Genomic DNA, 22,826 nt, shown 5'->3' with positions numbered 1-22,826 from the left:
TGTCTCCCCAGGCCCGCGGGGGGGGGGGGGGGGGGAAAGCATAGCCTTTGTATATATCATCCACACATCCTCCCCTATACTTTAAATCATCTCTAGATTACTTATAATACCTAATACAATGAAAATGCTATGTAAATAGTTGCAATTACAATGTAAATGTTATGTAAATAACTGCTAACTACAGGCAAATACAAGTTTTGCTTTTTGAAACTTTCTGGATTTTTTTTCCCAGACTGTTTTCAGCCTGCAGTTGGTTGAATCTGTGGATCTGGAAACTGTGGATACAGTGGGCCAACTGTATAGATCAATGGAACAGAATAGAAAACCAAGAAACAGACCCACACAAGTATAGCCAAGTGATTTTTGACAAGGTACAAAAGCAATTCAATGGAGGAAGGTAGTCTTTTCAATAAATGGTTTTGGAGAATTGGATATCCATTAAAAAAATGAACCTCAATCTAAACTTCACACTTCACACAAAAATTAACTCAAATTGGATCACTCATTTAAATGTTAAAGTGTTTAGGAAAACAGGGTAAAATCTTTGAGAACTACAACTTAGTGAAAGCTTCTGAAACATGACACAAAATGTATTTTAAAAATCTAAAAGATTTTTGATAAATTGGACTTTGTCGAAAATAACTTTTGCTCTGCAAAAGATCCAGGTAAAAGGATGAAAAGACAAGCCAAATACTGGGGAAAATCTTTTGCAAACCATATATATTAGAATAATTGAATAACTCTCAAAACTCAACAATAAAAAACAATCTGAGCAACTGACAAATCTCCAAAATCTACAAGCAGCTCATGCAGCTTGATATCAAAAAGACAAACAACCCAATCCAAAAATGGGCAGAAGACCTAAATAGACATTTCTACAAAGAAGATATACAAATTGCCAACAAACACATGAAACGATGCTCAAGATCACTCATAACTCATCATTAGAGAAATGCAAATCAAAACTACAATAAGGTATCACCTTACACCAGTCAGAATGGCCATCATCAAAAAATCTACAAACAATAAATGCTGGAGAGGGTGTGGAGAAAAGGGAACCCTCTTGCACTGCTGGTGGGAATATAAATTGATACAGCCACCATGGAGAACAGTATGGAGGTTCCTTAAAAAACTAAAAATAGAACTACCATGCGACCCAGCAATCCCACTACTGGGCATATACAATGAGAAAACCATAATTCAAAAAGAGTCATGTATCACAATGTTCATTGCAGCTCTATTTACAACAGCCAGGACACGGAAGCAACCTAAGTGTCCATCAACAGATGAACAGATAAAGAAGATGTGGCACATATATACAATGGAATATTACTCAGCCATAAAAAGAAACAAAACTGAGTTATTTGTAGTGAGGTGGATGGACCCAGAGTCTGTCATACAAAATGAAGTTAGAAAGAGAAAAACAAATACTGTATGGTAACACATATATGGAATTAAAAAAAAAAAAAATTGGTTCTAAAGAACCTAGGGGCAGGACAGGAATAAAGACACAGACATAGAGAATGGACTTGAGGAAACGGGGAGAGGGAAGGGTAAGCTGGGACAAAGTGAGAGAGTGGCATGGACATATATACACTACCAAATGTAAAATAGATAGCTAGTGGGAAGCAGCTACATAGCCCAGGGAGATAAGCTCGGTTCTTTGTGACTAACTAGAGGGGTGGAATAGGGAAGGTGGGAGGGAAACCCAAGAGGGAGGAGATATGGGGATATATGTATATGTATAGCTGATTCACTTTGCTATAAAGCAGAAACTAACACACCATTGTAAAGCAATTATACTCCAATAAAGATGTTAAAAACAAAACAAAATCTGATTAGAAAATGGGAGAAAGATATAGACAGACATTTCACCAAAGAGGATGTACTGACTGGCAAATAACTGCATGAAAAGATGCTAAATATCATTAGCCATTAAATAAATGTAAATTAAAGTCATTATGAAATATCGCTATATACTCATTACAACTAATATGAAAAATAGTTACAATACCAATGCTGATGAGAATGCAGAGAAACTGTCTCTCTCATACATTGCAGGGTGGTATATAAAATGGTAGAGCTACTCTGGAAAATAGTTTTACAGCCAGTATCATATGACCTAACATTTGCACTCATGGGCATTTATCCCAGAGAAATGAAAACACTGTACATGCAAAAACCTGCACACAAATGCTCATAGCAGCTTTATCTCTAATAGCCAAAAAATGGAAACAACAAAAATTATCTTCAGTAGGTAAATGGCTAAACAGACTGTGGTATATCCACACTATGGAATGATACCCTGCTATAAAAAGGAATGAACTACTGATTCCTGCAACAATGGGGATGGATCTCAGGGGCTTTATGAGGAGTGAAAAAAACAATCTCAAACGGTTGTATACTGTATGATTTTTTTCTAATAACATTCTTCAAATGATAAAATTATACAGATGGAGAACAGATTAGTGGTTTCCAGGGGTTAGGGATATGGGGGGTGGGGGGATATGACTATATAGAAGTAACACAGGGAAATCTTTGTGGTGATGGAATAGTTCTGTATCTTGATTGTAGCAGTGGCTACAGGAATCTACACATGTGGAAAAATGGCACAGAACTGTACACACACATCAAACCAATTGCAATTTGCTGGTTTTGATACTGTCCCAAGGTTATGCATAATGTAACCATCAAGGGAAACTGGGTGAAGGGTGCACTAGACCTCTCTGCACTATATTTGTAACTTCCTGTAAATCTGTAATTATTTCAAAACAAAAAGTTAAAGACAAATGACAGATGCCAATAGCAAAATGACACACAGGTTGGAATTATCTAACAAAGACTTAACAAAGACTTTTAAAACAGCTATTATTTTAAAACAGCTATTATTAAAATGCTCCCCAAAATAAGGGCAAACACTTGGAATTAATGGTTAGACAGTGTAAGCAATAAAAAAAGAACTAAATGGAAAATTCAGAAGGGAAAAATACAATGACCAAAATGAAAAGCACACCCTCGATAAGCTCAAAAGCAACACAGAGACGACAAGAGAAAAGACTCAGTATGCGGGCATACATTGGAGATGGTGTGGGTTTGATTCCAGACTACCACAATGAAGCAAATATTGCAATAAAGCCAGTCATACGAATTTTTTAGTTTCCCAGTGCATATAAAATTTATGTTTATGCTATACTGCAGTTAACTGTGCAATAATATTATATCTAAAAATCAATGTACACACCTTAATTTTAAAATACCCTACTGCTAAAAAATGCTAACCATCATTTGAGCCTTCAGTAGTCATGGTACTAACATCAAAGATTACTAATCACAGATCCCCATAATAAATATAATAATGAAAAAGGTTGAAATGTTGCAAGAATTACCAAAATGCAACATAAAGACACAACGTGAGCAAATGTTGTTGGAAAAATGGCACCACCAGACTTGATGAACACAGCGTTGTCACAAACATGTAAAAATTAAAGTATCTGTGAAGTGCAAAAAAGCAAAGCACAATAAAATGAGGTACGCCTGTACCTGAAGATACATCAGTAAAAATGATCTAATCAACAAAGGAAAAAAAAAATTGTTTTTAAATGAACAGAGCCCCAGGGACCTGTGGGAAGACAACAGAAAGGGGAACATTTGTGCTATTAAGAGTCCCAAAAGGACAGGAGAAAGAGTTTAGTGCAGTGAAAATATTTAAAGAAACAAAGGTTGAAAATTTCCCATATTTGCTTCCCATATTTGCTACTGATTCAAGCTCAGTGAACCCCAATAGGATAAACCCAAAGGAACCTACTTCCAGACACATCATAATCAAACTGCTTAAAACTAAAAACAAAGAAAATACCTTGAGGACAACCAGAAAAAAATGACCTTACTTATTACAAGGGGAGAATGAATTGGATACCTGAAGATTTCTCACCAGAAACTATGTGAAACCTCTGAAAGAAGTGGAACACCATTTTTAAAGTATCAAAAGGAAAGAACTATCAATCCAAAATTCTATAGCCACTGAAAATATACTTTAGGAATGAAAATGAAATAAAAACAGCCTGAGAGGAAGGAAAACTATGAAAATTCATAGCCAGCTAACTTGCTGTAAAAGGACTACTTAAAAAAAAAAAAAAAAAAAAACACCACCTCATAAAGGAAGTTCTTCAGACAGAAGGAAAACAATAGTGGAAGGAAACTTGGAACATGAGGTAAGAAGAGCAACCAAAATGATAAATTTACCTATTCTTCTCCTATTGAGTTATTTAAAATATATTTGACCAATGAAGACAAAAATTATAACATTTTCTGACGGGATTTTCAATCTGTATAGCTGAAATACATAAGACAACTACAACATAAAGGGGAGGAGTGAAGGGGCATTTATGGTGGTAAGGTTCCTACATTCCTTAAAAAGTGGTAGCATACTGTGAAAAGTCAGGCATGTATACTGAAATGCCTAGAACAGCAACCATTAAAAAAACTGCATAAAAAATATCATCAAAAACACAGGGACTTCCCTGGTGGCGCAGTGGTTAAGAATCCGCCTGCCAATGCAGGGGATACGGGTTTGAGCCTTGCTCCAGGAAGATCCCACATGCCACGGGGCAGCTGGGCTCATGTGCCACAACTACTAAGCCTGCGCTCTAGAGCCCTCGAGCCACAACTACTGAAGCCTGCGTGCCTAGAGCCCGTGCTCTATAACAAGAGAAGCCACCACAATGAGAAGCCTACGCACAGCAATGAAGAGCGGCCCCCGCATGCCACAATTAGAGAAAGCTCATGCGCAGCAACGAAGACCCAACTCAGCCAAAAATAAATAAATAAATAATAAATTTATTTAACAACCCCACACACAATATATAAACTAAAATGGATACTAAAAAATGTATAAATAACCCAAAAGAAGACAAGAAAGAGAAACAGGAACAAAACACAAAGGGAAGAAGTACAAAATAAGTAATAAAATGGGAGACAAACCCAAACACGTTAATACTACATTAAATGGGAATACTCTTAACACACTGACTAAAAGACAGATCATCAGAATGGATTTTTAAAAACAAATCCATTAGGGAATCCCTGGCAGTCCAGTGGTTAGGACTCTGCACTTTCACTGCCAGGGCCGGGTTCAATCCCTGGTCAGGGAACTAAGATCCCACAAGCCACACGGCACAGACACATTAAAAAAAAAAAAAAAGTCATTTGCAGTATGGAATCTGAAACTGTATCAATGAACTTTTTGCGCTCACTTTGTAATATTTAAATTAAATGGTGGACTTCCCTGGTGGCGCAGTGGTTGAGAGGCCGCCTGCCAATGCAGGGGACACGGGTTTGATCCCTGGTCCAGGAAGATCCCATATGCCACGGAGCAACTAAGCCCGTGTGCCACAACTACTGAGCCTGCGTTCTAGAGCCCAAGAGCCACAACTACTCAGCCCACATGCAACAACTACTAAAGCCTGCGCGCCTAGAGCCCATGCTCCACAACAAGCGAAGCCACCGCAATGAGAAGCCCGCACACCACAATGAAGAGTGGCCCCCAATCGCCGCAACTAGAGAAAGCCCGCGTGCAGCAATGAAGACCTAACACAGCCAAAAATAAATTAATTAAAAAAAAATGTAACGGCCTATCTTGTACTTCGAGTAGATCTTTTACTCATCGATGATTTTATAATTGGTCATTGAGAAAATATTGGCTCTTCCAAAAAATTATGAGCTCTTCCAAATGTTGATACATTTCATCACACAATGTTCAAAAATCACATTTATTAATGTCACCACCAACTACATGAGAAAAGTCTTTAGGCACTGGAAAGCTGTCAAGCTCAGGGTGGCAAATACAAGTTTTCCAAAATTCTAATTTTCACATAAAAGCTCTAATTTTATCACTGGCCACAAATATTACCAGTTGTTTTTCAATCATCACACTTCAAAATTCAGACAGCACAGGTCCTTCCCAAGTGACACATACATACATAAGTGAAGCCACACACAAAGACACATCCCTCATATTCAAAGGCTATATTACTGACAGTAGCAAATAAATGTTTAGTTCTGTCATAGGACTACTAATCCTTTCACCAAGTATTTTTTCTCTTTTAAAAATTCAGGTTTATTGAGGTATAATTTACGTAAAATAAAATTCATCCTTTTTAGGTTTATAGTTCAATGAATTTCGACAAACAGCTGTATAACCACCACCACTACCACAATCAAGATACAGAACACTTCCATCACCCTAAACGTTCCCTTGTACCTCTTTGCAGTCAATCCCCTAGCCCATCCCTAGCCCCTGATAAATGTTCAGTTCTGTTATAGGACAGTAATCCCTGCACCAAATACACAGATATTAATTTTTTTAACATGTTCCCAAAGTCATCCCGTATCTTATTTGATACCAATTCAGTAAAATGTTACTACTGTCTACTGTTAAATTAATGTGCATGATGGTGTCATTAATCATCACGCATCATTTTATTCTACTTCAGATCACCATGCTTCATGGCTTAGATTGCCTACCAATACTCACTTTCCAGATGTGTCAAATCCGACAAAGATATGTTTTAGCAGAAAGCTATTTGAACCTTGCAATAAATACATTGCACAGTCAAAGAACTGACTCCCATCCCTTACCCAGTCAAGTTCTAGACCACTGCTTCTGAAGTAAAATACTACAGAACTTACTTACCTTCCCCCTCCAACCTAGTCAATAAACATTTAGCAAGATCTTTTCCCTACTACTACATACCTCATCTTCCCCACTCCATTTTTTACCAATGCCCATACTTTTCAATTTAAATGTTTTTCACTTTGTGCAGTCTGTGTACAAAGCACTCTCCTAAGTGCTGTGGAAACACTTCTCTTTGTGGCATGTTATCTACAACTTTGATGCTCTTTCCACTATACTACAGACGAAGGATCTTTGAAAGCCTGCCAGTTACTGATGATACGCTGTTATGTCAGGCAATTCATTTACCTTTTCTAAGGTTTAATTTAATTTATAAAGAATAATATCTGCATCAGTCAGCCCATGGGATTGTTGTAAAGATTAAATAAAATAATGAATGTGCAAAGTCTTATAAAGATGAATATATTGGCTTTTGGCTCCCCATCCAAAATTAAAAGATATTGGGGGGCTTCCCTGGTGGCGCAGTGGTTGAGAGTCCGCCTGCCGATGCAGGGGACACGGGTTCGTGCCCCGGTCCGGGAGGGTCCCACATGCCGCGGAGCGGCTGGGCCCGTGAGCTGTGGCCGCTGAGCCTGCACATCCGGAGCCTGTGCTCCGCGACAGTGAGAGGCCCGCATACCGCAAAAAAAATAAGTAAATAAAAATAAAAGATATTGGGGAGTGGGGGAACCCACCTATACCTTTATACATACCATTTGTAGTTTTAAAATATATTATCCCCCTAGAACAGATACAGCTTAGATTTAAATAAATTACCAATTACACCGTATCTCTTAACCTCATGTCAGCTGTTCTTGGCTTTCATCACAGAAGCAAACAAAAACATTTTCTAGTAATTCAACAACAAACAAATATTTATTGAAAACTTAAAATATGCCAGGCACTGCTCGTGGAACTAGTGACACATCAGTGAACCAGACAGACAATCAGATACCTGCTCTCATGGAGCTTACATGTTGAGCATCAATATCTCAATATATAATAGCTCAGAAGCCCACGAGCTATTTAAGTAATTCAAATATGTTTTCATTTAGGAAAAAAATTTTAATCTCATAGGAACAGTAAATTTCCAATCTCTTTCGAATTTATTTTTAAAAATCTGTTTTTTAAATATACTATACTATTCTTTCATAGCCTATTCACATTTAAACAATTTCTTCATAAGTACTAAGAAAACAGGAGGTCCTTTCCTTTTAGCTGGCAAAGGAACAAGGTACTGGGGAGTTACAATGATGCCTGAGGGTAACACTACTTGAATTCTTTATCAAATCTGATTTCCTGCCCCGCCTGAAATCAGATCAACCAAACAAACTAAAACAAAACCAGCTTTTTCAGAAAACGTTCATTCTTTTTCATATAACCTGTTCTTTCTTAAAACATATTTTTAAAAAGAGAAAATACTTTCTTAAAAGGGAGGCAAGTTTTTTTCTATCCAATCCTACCACTTCCATCTATTTTGTTTTCCTCACAGCAGCTTCCCAAATGAGGTATATGCAGGAGGCATAATGTCTAGCTAGTTGGCAACTATTCAGTCTTTCCCAAACCTGGCTATGCAATCACCTAGACTCTGTTAAGAATACAAATTTCAGCATACTACATCTTCCAACTCCAATTCTCGTACGGTAAGGCTGTGGTGAGGCCTGCCAGAATCTGTATTTGGTTTTGATATGGTTGATCCATGAACAGGCATTTGGAAATCTTTCACTAAGTTACCCAAAGACTTATCACTAAGGCAAAGCAGCATACAGGTATCCTTTCATTAAAGGACCAAATGTTATCCAGCTGTGGTCTTAAACTGGCAGTCTTTAGCAACTAGTTGACAATACTTATGCTAACTCTAATGTCAGATAACTTAACAATTTAGTAAGAACGTCATTTACAAAAAAGATAAGGAAGAATAAACTATCATAACTTGGGTCTCTCTTGGTGAGGAATCTCCATCTAATATAGGAGATACTTGCTGTTTGCGACTGCCCAGTAGGTCATTTCCCCCTATCTTGGAAACTGAACTCCAATTTCCATCCCTCCCTCATGCAACTCTAATACTCTGTCTTGGAATAAGACGACTCACTCCCAGTTCTGAGACTGGAGCTCATGACGGAGGCCTACGCTTACCATCACACCATTCTTCTGACTACTGTGACTGGTTCAGATATGGGCACATGATCTAGTGGGCCAGATCAGTTAGAAACTCTATTTAAAGGTTAGAAGAAAAGACTTTTTCTTCCACTATGCCTGAACAAGCACTCATGGAAACTAATGGCAAGTACCTTACAACCACAAGGAGTTATGTACCTGAGAAAGGAGACAATACTAAAGAAGCAGATTTGGAAAGCCAGCTCCCAGTCACATCATTTGAGCCCTGAAAAAAGACATTCCTGAAGCTAGAATCTACCTATCAAGTATTCAGAGGCAATAACATTCTTTGTTGTTTAAATTAATTTGGGTTGAGTTTTCAGTCCTTTACAATAAAGATTCCTAATTAATATAGGTAAAAAGGAGTAGACTCTCTATAGGCCCTTAGCTTTCAATTCACTAAATTAAGTGGCTACTCTGCCACTACTATAAGAAGAAAAGGGGCAGGGACTGAGCATGAATGCTACAATTACAAAAATAAGGCCATTGTTTTTATTTAGATTATAATTCATTTAATTATAATAAATATTTACTCTAAAACCACCTGAGAAAAGCTATACGAAGTTAATAACTTCATTCTCTTCTACTCAAAAAGATGATAGAAGCTATGGGGGACTGGGTTGAGACAGGTAATGCCAAAAGACCACCTAACAACCTAGAATGGCAGGATAAACTCCTACAAACAAAAAAGCTTTGGGGCCAGGGCAGAAGAGCACAGGGCAGAAGGGCAAAAGGGACCTAGGGGCAGCCATTTATCATCAGCTTACACAACTGTTTTTGTGAGGTTTCAAACCATGCTTTACAGATGATCATATTTAATGCTTACCACCACCCTATGAAATAAATTATTATTAACTCCCTTTCACAGACTGAAGGATAGGCTGTTGAAGAGAGTTTAAGCGATCCAGCCAAGGTCAAAAAAAAGAAGGAAGGGAGGAGTGGTATAAGGAACATCTATGTTATAGTCTGCCTTGCCCCACTGCTCTTCTTTTCCTGGGAACTGCTTCCCCATTCTCATAGTTCTCATGTGATCCTTATCACAAGAGATTAGTTGAGGGGTGAGCACCTGACCCAAGCTGAATGGATGCATCTTTTGCTCCAGAGCTCTGGATTTGAGACTCCAAGATTTAAAATCAGTGGTTGAAGCTGAAGCTGTTAGATATAAAGCTCCAGCGCTCTGGGCAACGGTATCTTCCACACAAGTGACTAAAACCAGTCTACAGTCCGAATGACAACACAAAGCAAGAATAAGAATAGAGAGAGAATGGCTTGTTTCCATTTGAGGCCCAAGTTCCAGTTCTTACTGAAGTTCAACTGAATCTTTATACTTTTAATGAGATCAGGTTTCTCTGACTCTAGAAATACTTTTTGCCTAGGAAAATTCAAGTTGAGTGCTATCATGTATAACTGACAGCATCCTAACAAATTCAGAGAGAAAGAACAGGGGAATGGGGGGGGCATATAATCATTCACAACCATCAAAAAGTATTCATTGAACAATAATGTCCAAAATTACTAAGCCCTCATTAGTAATTCTCATTAGACAGGTAAGACTAAACACTTTAGACTCATACAACACAGTTCTGATCAAGTTCTAAACTATATGGGACAGACTACAAGTACTATAGAAGTTCAAAAGAGAAAATAACAGTATAACACAGTTGTAACTTATGTTAGACTATAAAGATGAGAAAATTGGCGAGGAGGACATAGAGGAGAACTCAAAGGGAGAGAAAGATAAGGCCTGGTGGGAAAGAGCAGGCAACATGCTGTAGAAAGTGAGGAAATCCACCTGGAACATACCGTCTATTTTGGAGAATGGTAGGAATTAAGACTAAGTAAATAGGGAAACTAAGACCACATGACCAAAAGCACTAAAGTTAAGAAAAAGAAAGATATAGTATGGACTATACTGGCAAACTGCTAGGGTGGCCCACTAAACCCAAGAATGTTGGGTTGAAACTTTCGACTTGAGAAGGGCAGAAATAAAAGAAAGCAAAAATCAGATTCAAGAAATATTTCAAATAAAGAATCCCATTCTACTCTTCTCCCAAGTTTCCAAGTACTAGTATTTCTAACTACAATGGAACCTTCATAAATCTGTAATATAAAGGTAGAGCAAGGAAAGGAGTAACTATTAACACCTGGATGAAACTACAACACTTGCATATAAATTATTTCATTTAACCCTCATGATTAAACCTATGAAGTAAATATTATTATGATTCTCATTTTGCAGATTAAATATATTCAGGCTCAAAGAAGTTAGATAACTTGTCCAAGATCACTCAACTAAATAAAAAGTTGGCCTGTGGAATGGGGAAGTGGATAATAATGCTCTTGGTCAACACAAAAGTCCTTTTTCCCAGAACAAATTGTGAAGACATATAATGAAAACAATGATGATGATAATGATAGCTAACATTAACTAAAGGCTGAGAACTATGCAAAGCATGTTACATGCACTAGCATTCTCACATTTAATATTCCTAACAGCCCTATGAGAGTCTATGATTAATCTCATTTGAGGATGATGTAAGCATATGAGTCCTAAAAAAGTTAAGAATTTTGCCCAAACTCACAAGGCTACTAAGTGCCTGACCTGGTTGGGATTCAAAATCACACAGTCTGACTGCAAAGCTCATGCTCTCAACCACTATGCTATATTGCCTCCATGACTAGATATTACTAGAAATAAACAAAGGAAATACAATTAGGATGAGATGAGTAAACACTTTTAGAGTGGATGATAAAAATTAGGGAAACATTTTCTTTGTCCTACTGTTACAGCATTAAAATTTTAAAAATTAACTAAAGGATAGAAGACATATCTAAAACAGAATTTCTTAATAAGGTTGGGAATTTAAATACACTTGTATCTAAAGACAGTTTGGAGATGGTTTCAACTACTGAATTTTGTACTAATACTCCTAATGAAAACCAAGGGTCAGAGAGTAGATATTAGCTGTCCAAGGCCATACAATTTTTCAGTTTACAATTTACAGTGTCAACTAGAGAGTACAATTCTGTACTTCAGACCCCACCCACCATCACCCACCAACCATTCAGTTTTTCTTTCATTTATATCATACCCACATTCTTGGAAATTAAACAAATGTGTAATTATGTTAGTGTTGTTAGAACTAAGATCTTTCCATGTAAAAGCAAAAAATACAAAGTGATGATAAACATAAACTAGAATTATCAGTATAAAGTATTTTTTCTTCTTTCCAAAAATAAAATTTCACAGCCCTAATTATTAAACAAGGATAAGAAGCAATTTCAACCAGTAGTAATGAGTACTAGCATCCAGTTCCCCACTAAATGGCTGATTTCCAAGTCTGGGGAAAGAAATGTATGTACAAGATGAGCCTGGTCATCTTATTACACCAAGAAACGAGGAAGTTCCCTCAAAGATTATTAAGATCATAGACAAATAAGATGGGAGTCAATGTAAAGAGGCTCCCATTAGTCAAAGACAGGACAAACTGAGCATAGCAAAGATGACAAAAATTGACTGAAACACATCAAATATATTTTTTAATGGTTTCCACAATGATGCCAAAAATAAAAAACAAAATAAAAGAGAGAAATAAATAAATGTTGGGTATATCTTATCCGCTGAACTTTATGGACTAGATTAATGAGTTCTTTTGCATACCAGCCTTTTAGGCAAAGGGAGACCACAGTAGGAGACTGTAGGGAGGGAGGCCGATAACAGCAGGGGATATATTCCCCTTGTTCCCTTACTGCCAGATCAACATGCTTCTATCTCTACTTAAAACCACAGTCCCTGCCAGAAAGCCCTCTCCGTAGAGCTACCCTTCCAACTGCTCTCTTCCCTTGTCATCCTAAAAGTGGTAGTAGCTCTTTCCCCACTGTTACTTGTCCCAGGGTACTGTAATACCCCTACTGATTTCCTTAAATACTGTCTATACATTTGTAAATAGTCCCTTTCTTAAATTTCCCTCAAATACCCAATTTGTGCCATGTCTAGCACACTAAACCTCCAAAATACCTCACTCTGAAAAGTGGCAATTAAAGAGAAAGACTAAAAGAATCTAAAAAAAAAAAAAAAGTTGATGTATGTGTATGTATAACTGATTCACTTTGCTGTACACCTGAAACTAACACAACATTGTAAATCAACTATACTCCAATAAAAACCTAAAAAAAAATAAAAATAAAGAGAAAGACTGATGCATTCACCCTGTACTTTATGAACCCTATTTCACGGTAAGCAAACAGCCCTATAGATGATGAGTAAACATTCTTAAATTCTTATATTCTCTTAACAGAAGAATTACAGTTAATAAATGTGAAAGGAATGACATAATTAGAAAACCATTATTTTGCTTTCCCTGATGAATAACTGCTTCAGCTAAAAATTATAAATGGATGTAACCATTAGCTGAAAGGATACTAAAGGATTTTACAAAGCAAGTTATTCAGGCTGTCACCACCTGAACACACTGACCAACCTTAGCATCACTAAAAGCGTGGGTCAGCCAGGTACTGTATGCCTCTTGATATGATGCAAAAGAAAATACAATCTATGAAACACTCCTGACTAAAAGGTCAAAATAATTAAAACGAGTTTTTAGATCTAACTACCAACTTACAGGAAACATGGAAGATACAGGAGCAAGCTAAATGACATGACAAGGAAACAAACAAAAAAAATCCAGAATATGAAACACTGTATGGTACCAATGACCTAGTTTTTTCAACAAGACAATGGGGGTGGCAGATCGAGGAGACGGGGGAAAAAACTGCTCTACATTAAAAAGAGACTTAAAAGACCTAACAAACAAAAGCAACATGTAGACTTTGTCCGAATCTAGATTCTAATAAGGCGACTGCAAAAAAGACACCGTTTTAGACAACCAGAGAAATTTGAATATAAACTGGGAATTAATGATACCAAGGTACTTTTAATTTTGTTAGACATGATAATGGCCATTGTGGTAATGTAAGAAAAAAATTTTTTTGAGATGTTTACTGAAGTATGTAAGGGTGAAATGACAATATCTGGAATTTGCTTTAAAATATTTTTGCAAGAAAAAGGATGTCTGATGAAGCAAGTATGACAAAATTTTGAAAACTGCTGAATCTGAGTAATGGGGGTTCACTATGCTATTTTCCCTACTGATGTATGTTTGAAATTTTTCATTTATAAAATTACCAAACAAAACAAAAATCCATGTTTTTTCCACTAAAACCATAGTTTTCAAACTTGAGCATGTCTAAGAATCCACATCTCATGCAGGATCCTAGGACTCATACCCCAAAATTCTGACTTTGTCTGGGCATGGGCTCAGGTTCCATTTTTAACAAGTCCTCAAGGGAATCCAGTACATACAATCTACAGACATATCTGAAAATTACACACTTAGACTAATTCACCACAAGTCTTTAAATATACTCCACCTAAGAGAAAAGGCATGATCATACCTCTTACCTCCCCTTCAAGCTTTACCCCATTCATATCTGCTCATAACTTATCCTGTTCCTGGGACTGTAAGTTCCATGAAGGCAGAGCCCTTTGCTTTTACTCACCATGGGGTCCCCAGTGCCTACCAGAGCACCTAGCACACAGTACACAGCAAATAAATATTTGCTGAATAAATGAATTCATTATTCATTAATGAACGAATAACAGCAAAGAGAAAAAAGAAGAGTTAACTGTAGTTCACCATTTCAAAATTAGTTCCAGGGAACAATCTAAGATAAAATTCCAATTTCTTGCCAAAAATCAGTATAGAAAGTATGGAATAAAGACTATAAATAAAGTATGGGAATAACAATAAACTAAAATTAAATAATAAAAATAAACATAGGAATAAAGGAGGGACACAGGTTAGGGTATGCTTTAAAATATGATACATGTTTAAGACAACCTCTCTCCTAAGACATCAAACTTTGAATGTTAATTTGAACATTCAAGTTCCTACTAACTGTTTAGAAACTATTATGAAAATGTACTCTTACATCTCACAATCCCAAACAGGAAGGGCAGACACATTAGAAAAGTAAACTAGTACATGTATACATTTTAGTGGAAAACAGATAAGTAACTCAATTACTACTTTCTCTGTTTAAAAAGCACAAACCCCTACAATTATGACACAAGTCACAAATGCAAAAAAGAATAACTGCCAAATATAACAATTAAAAGTTATCTTAGGATGATCTTCCAAGGCTATGTAGAACTAGTTGCAAAAATAGCACTTACCAAAGATGGTTCCTATTCTTATACTTCTACCCCCAAATCACTTAACTTTAAAATTTTCCTTCTTAAATAATAAATCATAACTTTTTAATGTTTATGGAATTATAATAAACAAAGACTTATAGAATTTTTAGAGACACAATGGACATTAGCAACTACATGGTCCAATTCTTCATTGGGGAAGATGAAGCCCAGATGAGAAAAAAGATTTACTTGGCTACACAGAGAGTTAACAGCAAAACAAGGATATGTCAGTGCTGAATTTCCAGTCCAGTGTACTTTTCACTATACCATGCTAACAGGATATTTTAAAAAATATTTTCCATTGTGAAATGCAGTAGTATCTGTTCACCTCCTTGTACATACATGTGTGGGGTATTCATCAGCTATGTTCTGGGCTTAAACTAAATGGATGTACCTCTTTTTTAGTGGGGATGGTCATGGGGAAGGGGAGCTACTAGACTATCTTCAGCAACAGAACTCCGTATGTAGTATTTCCTGATATGTGGGCCTTTCTGTCATATATCAGAATCTCTAGTTTTTACCATATAAACACATCAAAATTTAAAATCATGAAATAAAACTAAATTGTAAAGTTATGCAAAATCTAATCTAAAACTGGGAACTGGGGCTTCCCTGGTGGCGCAGTGGTTAAGAATCCACCTGCCAATGCAGGGGACATGGGTTCGAGCCCTGGTCCAGGACGATCCCACATGCTGCAGAGCAACTGAGCCCGTGCGCCACAACTACTGAGCCTGTGCTCTAGAGCCTGCAAGTCACAACTACTGAGCCCGCGAGCCTAGAGCCGGTGCTCCGCAACAAGAGAAGCCACCACGATGAGAAGCCCGCGCACCGCAACGAAGAGTAGCCCCCACTGGCTGCAACTAGAGAAAGCCTGTGCACAGCAACGAAGACCCAACACAGCCAAAAAAAAATAAATTTTAAAAATAAATAAATAAAATAAAATAAAACTGGGAATTTACTCTTTGTTCATTATAAAATATTATCTGTGGTTCCTTCTTCTGGATTAAAAGCAGCTCTGACTCAAGAGATTAATGAATGGCCCAATTCATGTCTCAGCTATTACTCTGAGCCACCTCTCTATACACCCACAGGGTTCTTGTGGTGCAATAGGGCTGTTTAACAGAATAGTGAAAGTATAAGATACACACAGAAAGAGAGTAAGATAACTAAATCTCTGTAAACCAGCTCCCAACTATCTTTTTTATCACTCTGAACCCTTAGCACAAAGTAGGTATGTTATAAATCATGACTAAATGAATAAACAATCTCCAAAAGCCCCTCCTCATTCTACTGAATCTCATCTAAATGTCTCCATTGTCAGTAACAACTGGCTTGGACACTTCAAATAAAGTATAGCTGGATTATGAATTTACAAGCATGGTTTGAAGTGCCAGATAAATTACTCTGCACTCAGAGAAGACAATAAATATCAACTTCCAGCCTAAGCACAGTGACTAGCATATAACAGGAATACTATAAATATGACAAAAATAATAGTTACCAATTAACAAATGCTTACTAAATGTCACATGTTGTGATAATTGCTTTGTCTACATTATTTAATCTTTACGAAAATCTAGTACTATTATCCCTCCACTTTCCTGAAGATGAAACAAGCTTTGAGAGGTTAAAATAATTCACCTAAAATCATCTGGTAAGTACACGACAGAGCCTACATTTGAATCCACGTTTAGAACCTACACAAAGATTTGCTGAATGAATGACCTCAAAACAGTCTGATCCAAACTAACCAGATATGCAACAGATACTGGTAACACTCATTAACTCATGAATTATGAACACTAGCAAGCATATAGCTTTAAGGCCCAAAGACTTAATGACCTCAAGTCTTTTCATTCCACCAACAGTAATATAACCCCAAATGTGATCAATGCAACTGGCAGGACACAAAGAGGGACTATACAGCAATAATCTAGAATCTGGAATGCTAGCCACAATCTTTTGAAATAATCCAACATGTGACCTAGGATTGTCAAAGTTAAAGTACACAACGAAAGTTCCATTTGAGTGACAGGCACACTAGCAGTGTTAATGACAAAACAGGTTAAGTTATGTGACATGAAGCTTATTTTGGAATATTAGTAATTTGAGTAAAAATATGACATCCAAGTAGAGATGCCTAATAGGCAGTCAGGTATTCAGGATTCAAAAACAGCAAAAAGACTAAAAAATAAAGACCTGGATATCATGGGTACAGAGATGATAGCAGCTGAAGATATAAGAATGGATGAATTCTCCAAGACAGGTGAAGAGAAAGCTAAGTATTACGGGCCAAAGACTGTGGCTGAAGGAAAAAGAAGTCAGCAATGTAAAGATGGAAAAGCACTAGGTCAAGGAAGCCCAGAAAAAGAGAATTTAAAGAGGAAAAACTCAAAACTTCATTTACATTTGCCTTCTACATTCTGAAAAACTGACTAATGAATGATGGTAGCAACAAATACGTACAAAGGGGACAGCAGTGTTGGAACTCGGTATGCACTGTTCATCTATTATTGGTTGCCTTCCCTCTATGCCACTCACTCATTGTTACACCTCCACCAACTAAACAAAACTAGAAAAAAAAGGTCAGAAACAAAAACTAAAAAAAAAAAAGATGCTACAGTCAGATAGCTTTATTTTCAAGAAATATATGTCAAACCTCAAGACAAATATATACCTAATCTTCCCACTCACCTGCCTTTGTTTTTCCTTTTTAGCTTACAAATTGTAGGCATTTTTGCCTCTGGAAAAATAAACGTTAATTAAACTCCATTGCTTACTGTTTTCAGAGGTACTCAAAACTATTGAGAAATTGTTAACAAACGTTAGATAAAATAATTCTAAAGTTTAAAAAAAAAGTTGGAAAAAGAAAAACAGCTCTTGATTATCATTATAAACTATAACATGGACAGTAAGAGAACCATTAGGACACTGGAAAGAATCTGACTTACAGAAAACCAACGTTGAGTAATTTGGATGATCTAGGAAACGAGTGACTAGGTACCGTATTACCTTAGCATCTGCAGACTATTTTAGCATTTACATTTGCAATATGAAAAATGGGCTTACCTGGTTTTTAAAATAAATTATGTGTTCAAGAAAAAGTTGAAGAAATCATTTATCAGGGCTTCTACCAGCTACATTATTTTATAACTACTAATACTCAACAAAAAAAACTGTTTTCTTTGTGGGTGAGGTGGTTTAAAAGACCTATGCCAGGGACTTCCCCGGTGGCACAGTCGTTAAGAATCCGCCTGCCAATGCAGGGGGTTCAAGCCCTGGGCCGGGAAGATCCCACATGCCACGGAGCAACTAAACCCGTGCACCACAACTAGTGAGCCTGCACTCTAGAGCCCACGAGCCACAACTACTGAAGCCCGCGCGCCTAGAGCCCGTACTCCACAACGAGAAGCCACCGCAATGAGAAGCCACCGCAATGAGAAGCCCCCGCACCACAACAAAGAGTAGCTAGCCTCTGCTCGCCACAAATAGAGAAAATCGACAGGCAGCAACGAAGACCCAAGGCAGCCAAAAATAAATTAATTAATTAAATTTTTTAAAAAAAGACCTATGCCAACAAACTCTTCTGAAATCAAAAGGTGTAGGAACTTTCATTTCTGAAGAGTAGGTCCAGTCAAGAAAACATAATTTGACAACTTTATTTTCTGAGATTACCAAAAAAATATTAGAACTTGAGTGTTGCACACGGCACAAAATACATACTCAATAAGTATCAGCTAAATAAAGCAACAAAGGCCAAAATAATAGGGAAAGTCAATCAATTTAAAAAGGGTATTGTTCCTACAATACATGAGATGTCCAAAGTCCAGACAGGGAAGAGTAAAAACAGACTCACTGAAAAAGATGAAGCTGCCTGGTAGGTCATTCTGCATGGTTGAATAAATGAATGAATGTTTGATGATAAACATAAAATAATCATGCAAAGAAAATTCATGTTAGATGCTACAAAACTGGAAAAAGGGTTCTGCCTCCAAAGAAAAATTCAATCTTTACCAAGTTCAGATTAATATAATAAAATTTCAACAGCTATCAATAAGCAATTATGGAACTCAACAGAAAAAAGGGGATGGGGGAATATGTCTGTTGACTATGTTCTTTTACGTTTTGGGCTCCAAGATACTTGGCTGTCCTAACTCTGAGAGGGCATGACTACCTGCCTACTTTCTTGACTCTTCCTCTTTGCTCTTTACCCTTTTATCATTACATCAGTTTCAACTTGCATCTGTGTGCTAATGATTTCCAAACTGTTATCTTTAATTATGAGCTCAGTTTCATATCTCCAATAGTCTACAGATAATGTCTTTGTGGTTGTCCTACTATCCCCTCAAACACAACAAATATAAAACTGAATTTATCAAAAAAAAAAGAAGAGTTCTTTAAAAAATAAAAACAAACAACAACAACAAAAAAAACCTGAATTTATCTGTAGCCAATTCTTCCCAAGCGATTTCCAAACCTGACCTGTTTTCACCAGTCTCCCTATAACCCAGGCTTAAAATTTTTAGTCATCTAACTATTCTTCTTGGTTGCCCCTTCTCCCCAACCGTGCCAATCAAATTCCATCAATTCTCCTTCCCCATTCTAATGCCCCAATTTTGAGCTTCAATCATTTCTGGACTATTAAAATAATTTTTTAAAAAACTTCAAATCTCACCCCATCTCCAGTCTCTTTCCACACAACCCATCCTGCACACAACTACCACATTCATCTTCATTCACCCTAGCACAGTCCTGTTTATAAATATTTAATAGCCACAACATACTGAATAATCTAAACTCCTTACCCTAGCAATCAAATCCTCCACACTCTAACCCCTATCTATCCTTCCAACTTTATCTTCTGTTCCCCTAGCATGTGCGAGCCCGTCATGTTTCCACCCTCTATTCACGTTATCTTCCACTCCTCCTTTGACTACCTTCTATCTAAATCCTATCCATCCAGCATACAGCATACTGTGGCTCTCTCAACTCACAGAGTTCTTCCTTTCAATATCCAAGAGTGTTTATTACCTATACCAATCATTTGAAATTTATCACATATTTTCTCAATCTGTGAAGTGTTTTGCTTTATTTTTGTGTATGTGTGTGATTAGGACTTGTTTTTCTAAATAGAATGGACTTTCAAGGAAAGAATTCATGACTTACATTTCCTTGTATCCTCCACATTTCAATAAATTTGTGAGGTTCCCACCAAATGAAGCTACGGCAAGAGGCTAGAAGACAACTAAAACCAACCAAAAAAATTCCTACTAATCCCTCCCTGTAACACTGCTTCATGGAATAAGGAGATCAAAAAGCAAAGTAAAATCAAGAGATATACAAAAATTGGACAAATATTAAAAGAAGAATTAGACTTCTTAAAAGTTATAGAAATCCTTCCTAGAAAGATAAGTTCTAATTCCTTCTCTTATTCAATAAAATGTTTTCAATTGTATTAAGCATCAACCCTCTTTTTTGTTTCTCTATATGAAGAGCATCCATCATGTGGGTGTGACATTTCAAATATACAACCCACAACTCTTATTTCACAGTCGAGGATGCTTAGAGTAATTTAGAAAGCTTTGGGGAGAAACTTTCTTGTAGACCCATATGTGTTAAAAAATATATACACAGGTATTTAGAGTAACTGAAATGTATGTTAATTTTAAATGATCTACATCATTTTCCTGATTCAAGATGAGATTTTAAAATTGTATTATTTCTCTGAATGGCATTATTCAATTCACTTAATTTTAATCCCAAATACTGTGGACATCTAACATTAATTCTCTGAGAAGGTTGTAAATTACTATCCATATACATATTCCTTGAAACTTTTAAGATAATGTGGTTTTGTCTGGGCCAAAATAGGATTATTACATAACTTTTGGCTGTTCAGTAAAGGAAAAACTTGCTTACAAATAGTTTGCAACTATTAGGAGATTTTGAAAAAATTTAAGAACTCCAGTTATCTACAATACTTATTCATGCTATCAACCACAGAAGAGTTTTTTAAATAGTGTTTCGGACTTTCATATCATAAAAACTTCTTCAGAATGTTTCAAAAGTTATAATGTTAAGCACAACACCACCAAAAAAGGCAATTATGACAAAATATCTGTGCAGTACTTTTGTAATCAAAAATATTGTAAAAGATGTTAATATCGTGATGACCTACCATCAGATATCTTGGATTTTTAAACTTTAATAGTCCAGCAAAAAGTTCCTCAGACTCAAATCACCTATGACATTTTGGCTCAAAAATCACTTCCTCAATATCGATTCTACATTGTCACAAGTCTAAAAATTAAACCCTTAAGGAGATAAATAGCTGTAAATGGAAGCAGTCTTTTCCAACTTTACTGTCAAACCGATAGGAAGGATTAATATTACTAAGGTCGCCATTCAACAAACTATATATGTAGTAATGACTTTGACGTGGTAACTTTTTATATAATCGCCTGCAACAGAGGTTTATAAGTATCTTTTGTGTAACGATAAACTGAGTCAGAGCTAAAAGTTCAGAGTGCAGAGCCAGTCCAATGATAAATAGGTCTACGGCATGAGCTTTCAATGGTACTCCAAGACTCTTCAGGAAAAACACCAGATTTTGGTGTTTTCCAAGATGATGCACACCTGAAACTTTCTTTTGCAGATAACCAGACTGAAAGCAAGAGGAAGGAAATAAATACAGAACCTCCGACAAGCAAAAGAGAACTGTGCTACTCACCAGCAAACAGTCTGAATTCACTTCCGATTTGGGATCCCGCAGCAGGTTGTCGATTTTTTCAAACCGAGTCTCAAAACTGTCCCCAGTCGACATGTTGCTGCTACTGTGACAATACCCTCGTACCAGCACCAGTAGCGGAAAGCAATTTCAACCAACTTCCTCCGGCGGTGGGTTCGCGGCCGCGGGGCGGAGGAGCCGGAACCCCAGGGTCACCAGGTGCGCCCGGTTCCCCCTCCTCCCCCTCACTGAGGGGATCTCCGCTCTCCAGACCCCGGGCCGGGGGCGACGGCGACCCACAGCCGCTCGGACGCCCAAAGTCGCATCCCACCCGGCAGCCCCTCACGACAGCCGACAGCGCCGTCGCCACCAGCCTCGTCGCTCCGGCGAAGTGCTTCAGCCTAGCGGGCCCCGGCCGCCTTCGCCATGGAGGGCTCCCGGTCCCGAGATGGGCAGGAGGGGGGAGAGAAAGAAAAGCAGGGTGGAGACTCCTCCGGGCAGCAGGGGAGGGAGAAGAGGAAAGGCGAAAGCGAAGGGCGGGCGCGGAGCTGTGCCAGCTGCCGCTGCCGCCGCCGCCGCTCGGGCCCCGGGCCGGGCCCGCTCCTCTCTGAGGCGCTGGAGACGGTCTAGCCCTGCATCCCCGGATCCACTTGGCCCGGCCCGACGCACCGATCCGCCTCGGCCAAGAGCTGGTCCCCGCGGGATAGCCTCAGTCTCCCATTTTGTCCCGGCGCTGCCGGGGCTGCTGCTGCGGTGTCCGGCGGCGCAGGGCGAGGTCGGTGCCCGATGGAGACTTGGGAGAGGACGGGCTGGAGAGGGGGCGGTGAGGGAGACGAGAGCCCGGTCCCGGCGGCTGCGGCTGGGGGAGCTTCTGGGAGGCGCTGTGGCCCGGGCTGGCGAAAGGGCGAGTCGCGCGGCGAGTGCTTGGGGGGTGGGGCGAGGGGGGCCGTGAGGGACTAATATGTCCGCCTTCCTGTTCAAACAAACGGAGACCGCCGGCGCCGACTGCGCATGCG

General features: G+C 38.0%; 1 protein-coding gene across 1 annotated transcript in view; it reads right to left on the bottom strand.

The window, feature by feature from the left end:
• ROCK1 (Rho associated coiled-coil containing protein kinase 1) overlaps window positions 1-21,939 on the bottom strand; it is a 148,178-nt gene extending 126,239 nt beyond the window's left edge. The window contains exon 1 of the mRNA XM_024757892.1: window positions 21,814-21,939. Within this exon, the coding sequence (XP_024613660.1) occupies window positions 21,814-21,906 (93 nt within the window). The 5' untranslated portion in view covers window positions 21,907-21,939. The remainder of the gene's footprint in view (window positions 1-21,813) is intronic.
• Between the last annotated feature and the right edge of the window lie 887 nt (window positions 21,940-22,826).

The sequence above is a fragment of the Neophocaena asiaeorientalis genome, unplaced genomic scaffold (genome assembly GCF_003031525.2).
Source record: "Neophocaena asiaeorientalis asiaeorientalis breed wild unplaced genomic scaffold, Neophocaena_asiaeorientalis_V1.1 scaffold142, whole genome shotgun sequence".
NCBI classification, from domain to species: domain Eukaryota; kingdom Metazoa; phylum Chordata; class Mammalia; order Artiodactyla; family Phocoenidae; genus Neophocaena; species Neophocaena asiaeorientalis.
Note: the sequence above shows the minus strand (reverse complement) of the source record. Positions and strands in the feature narration are given on the sequence as shown.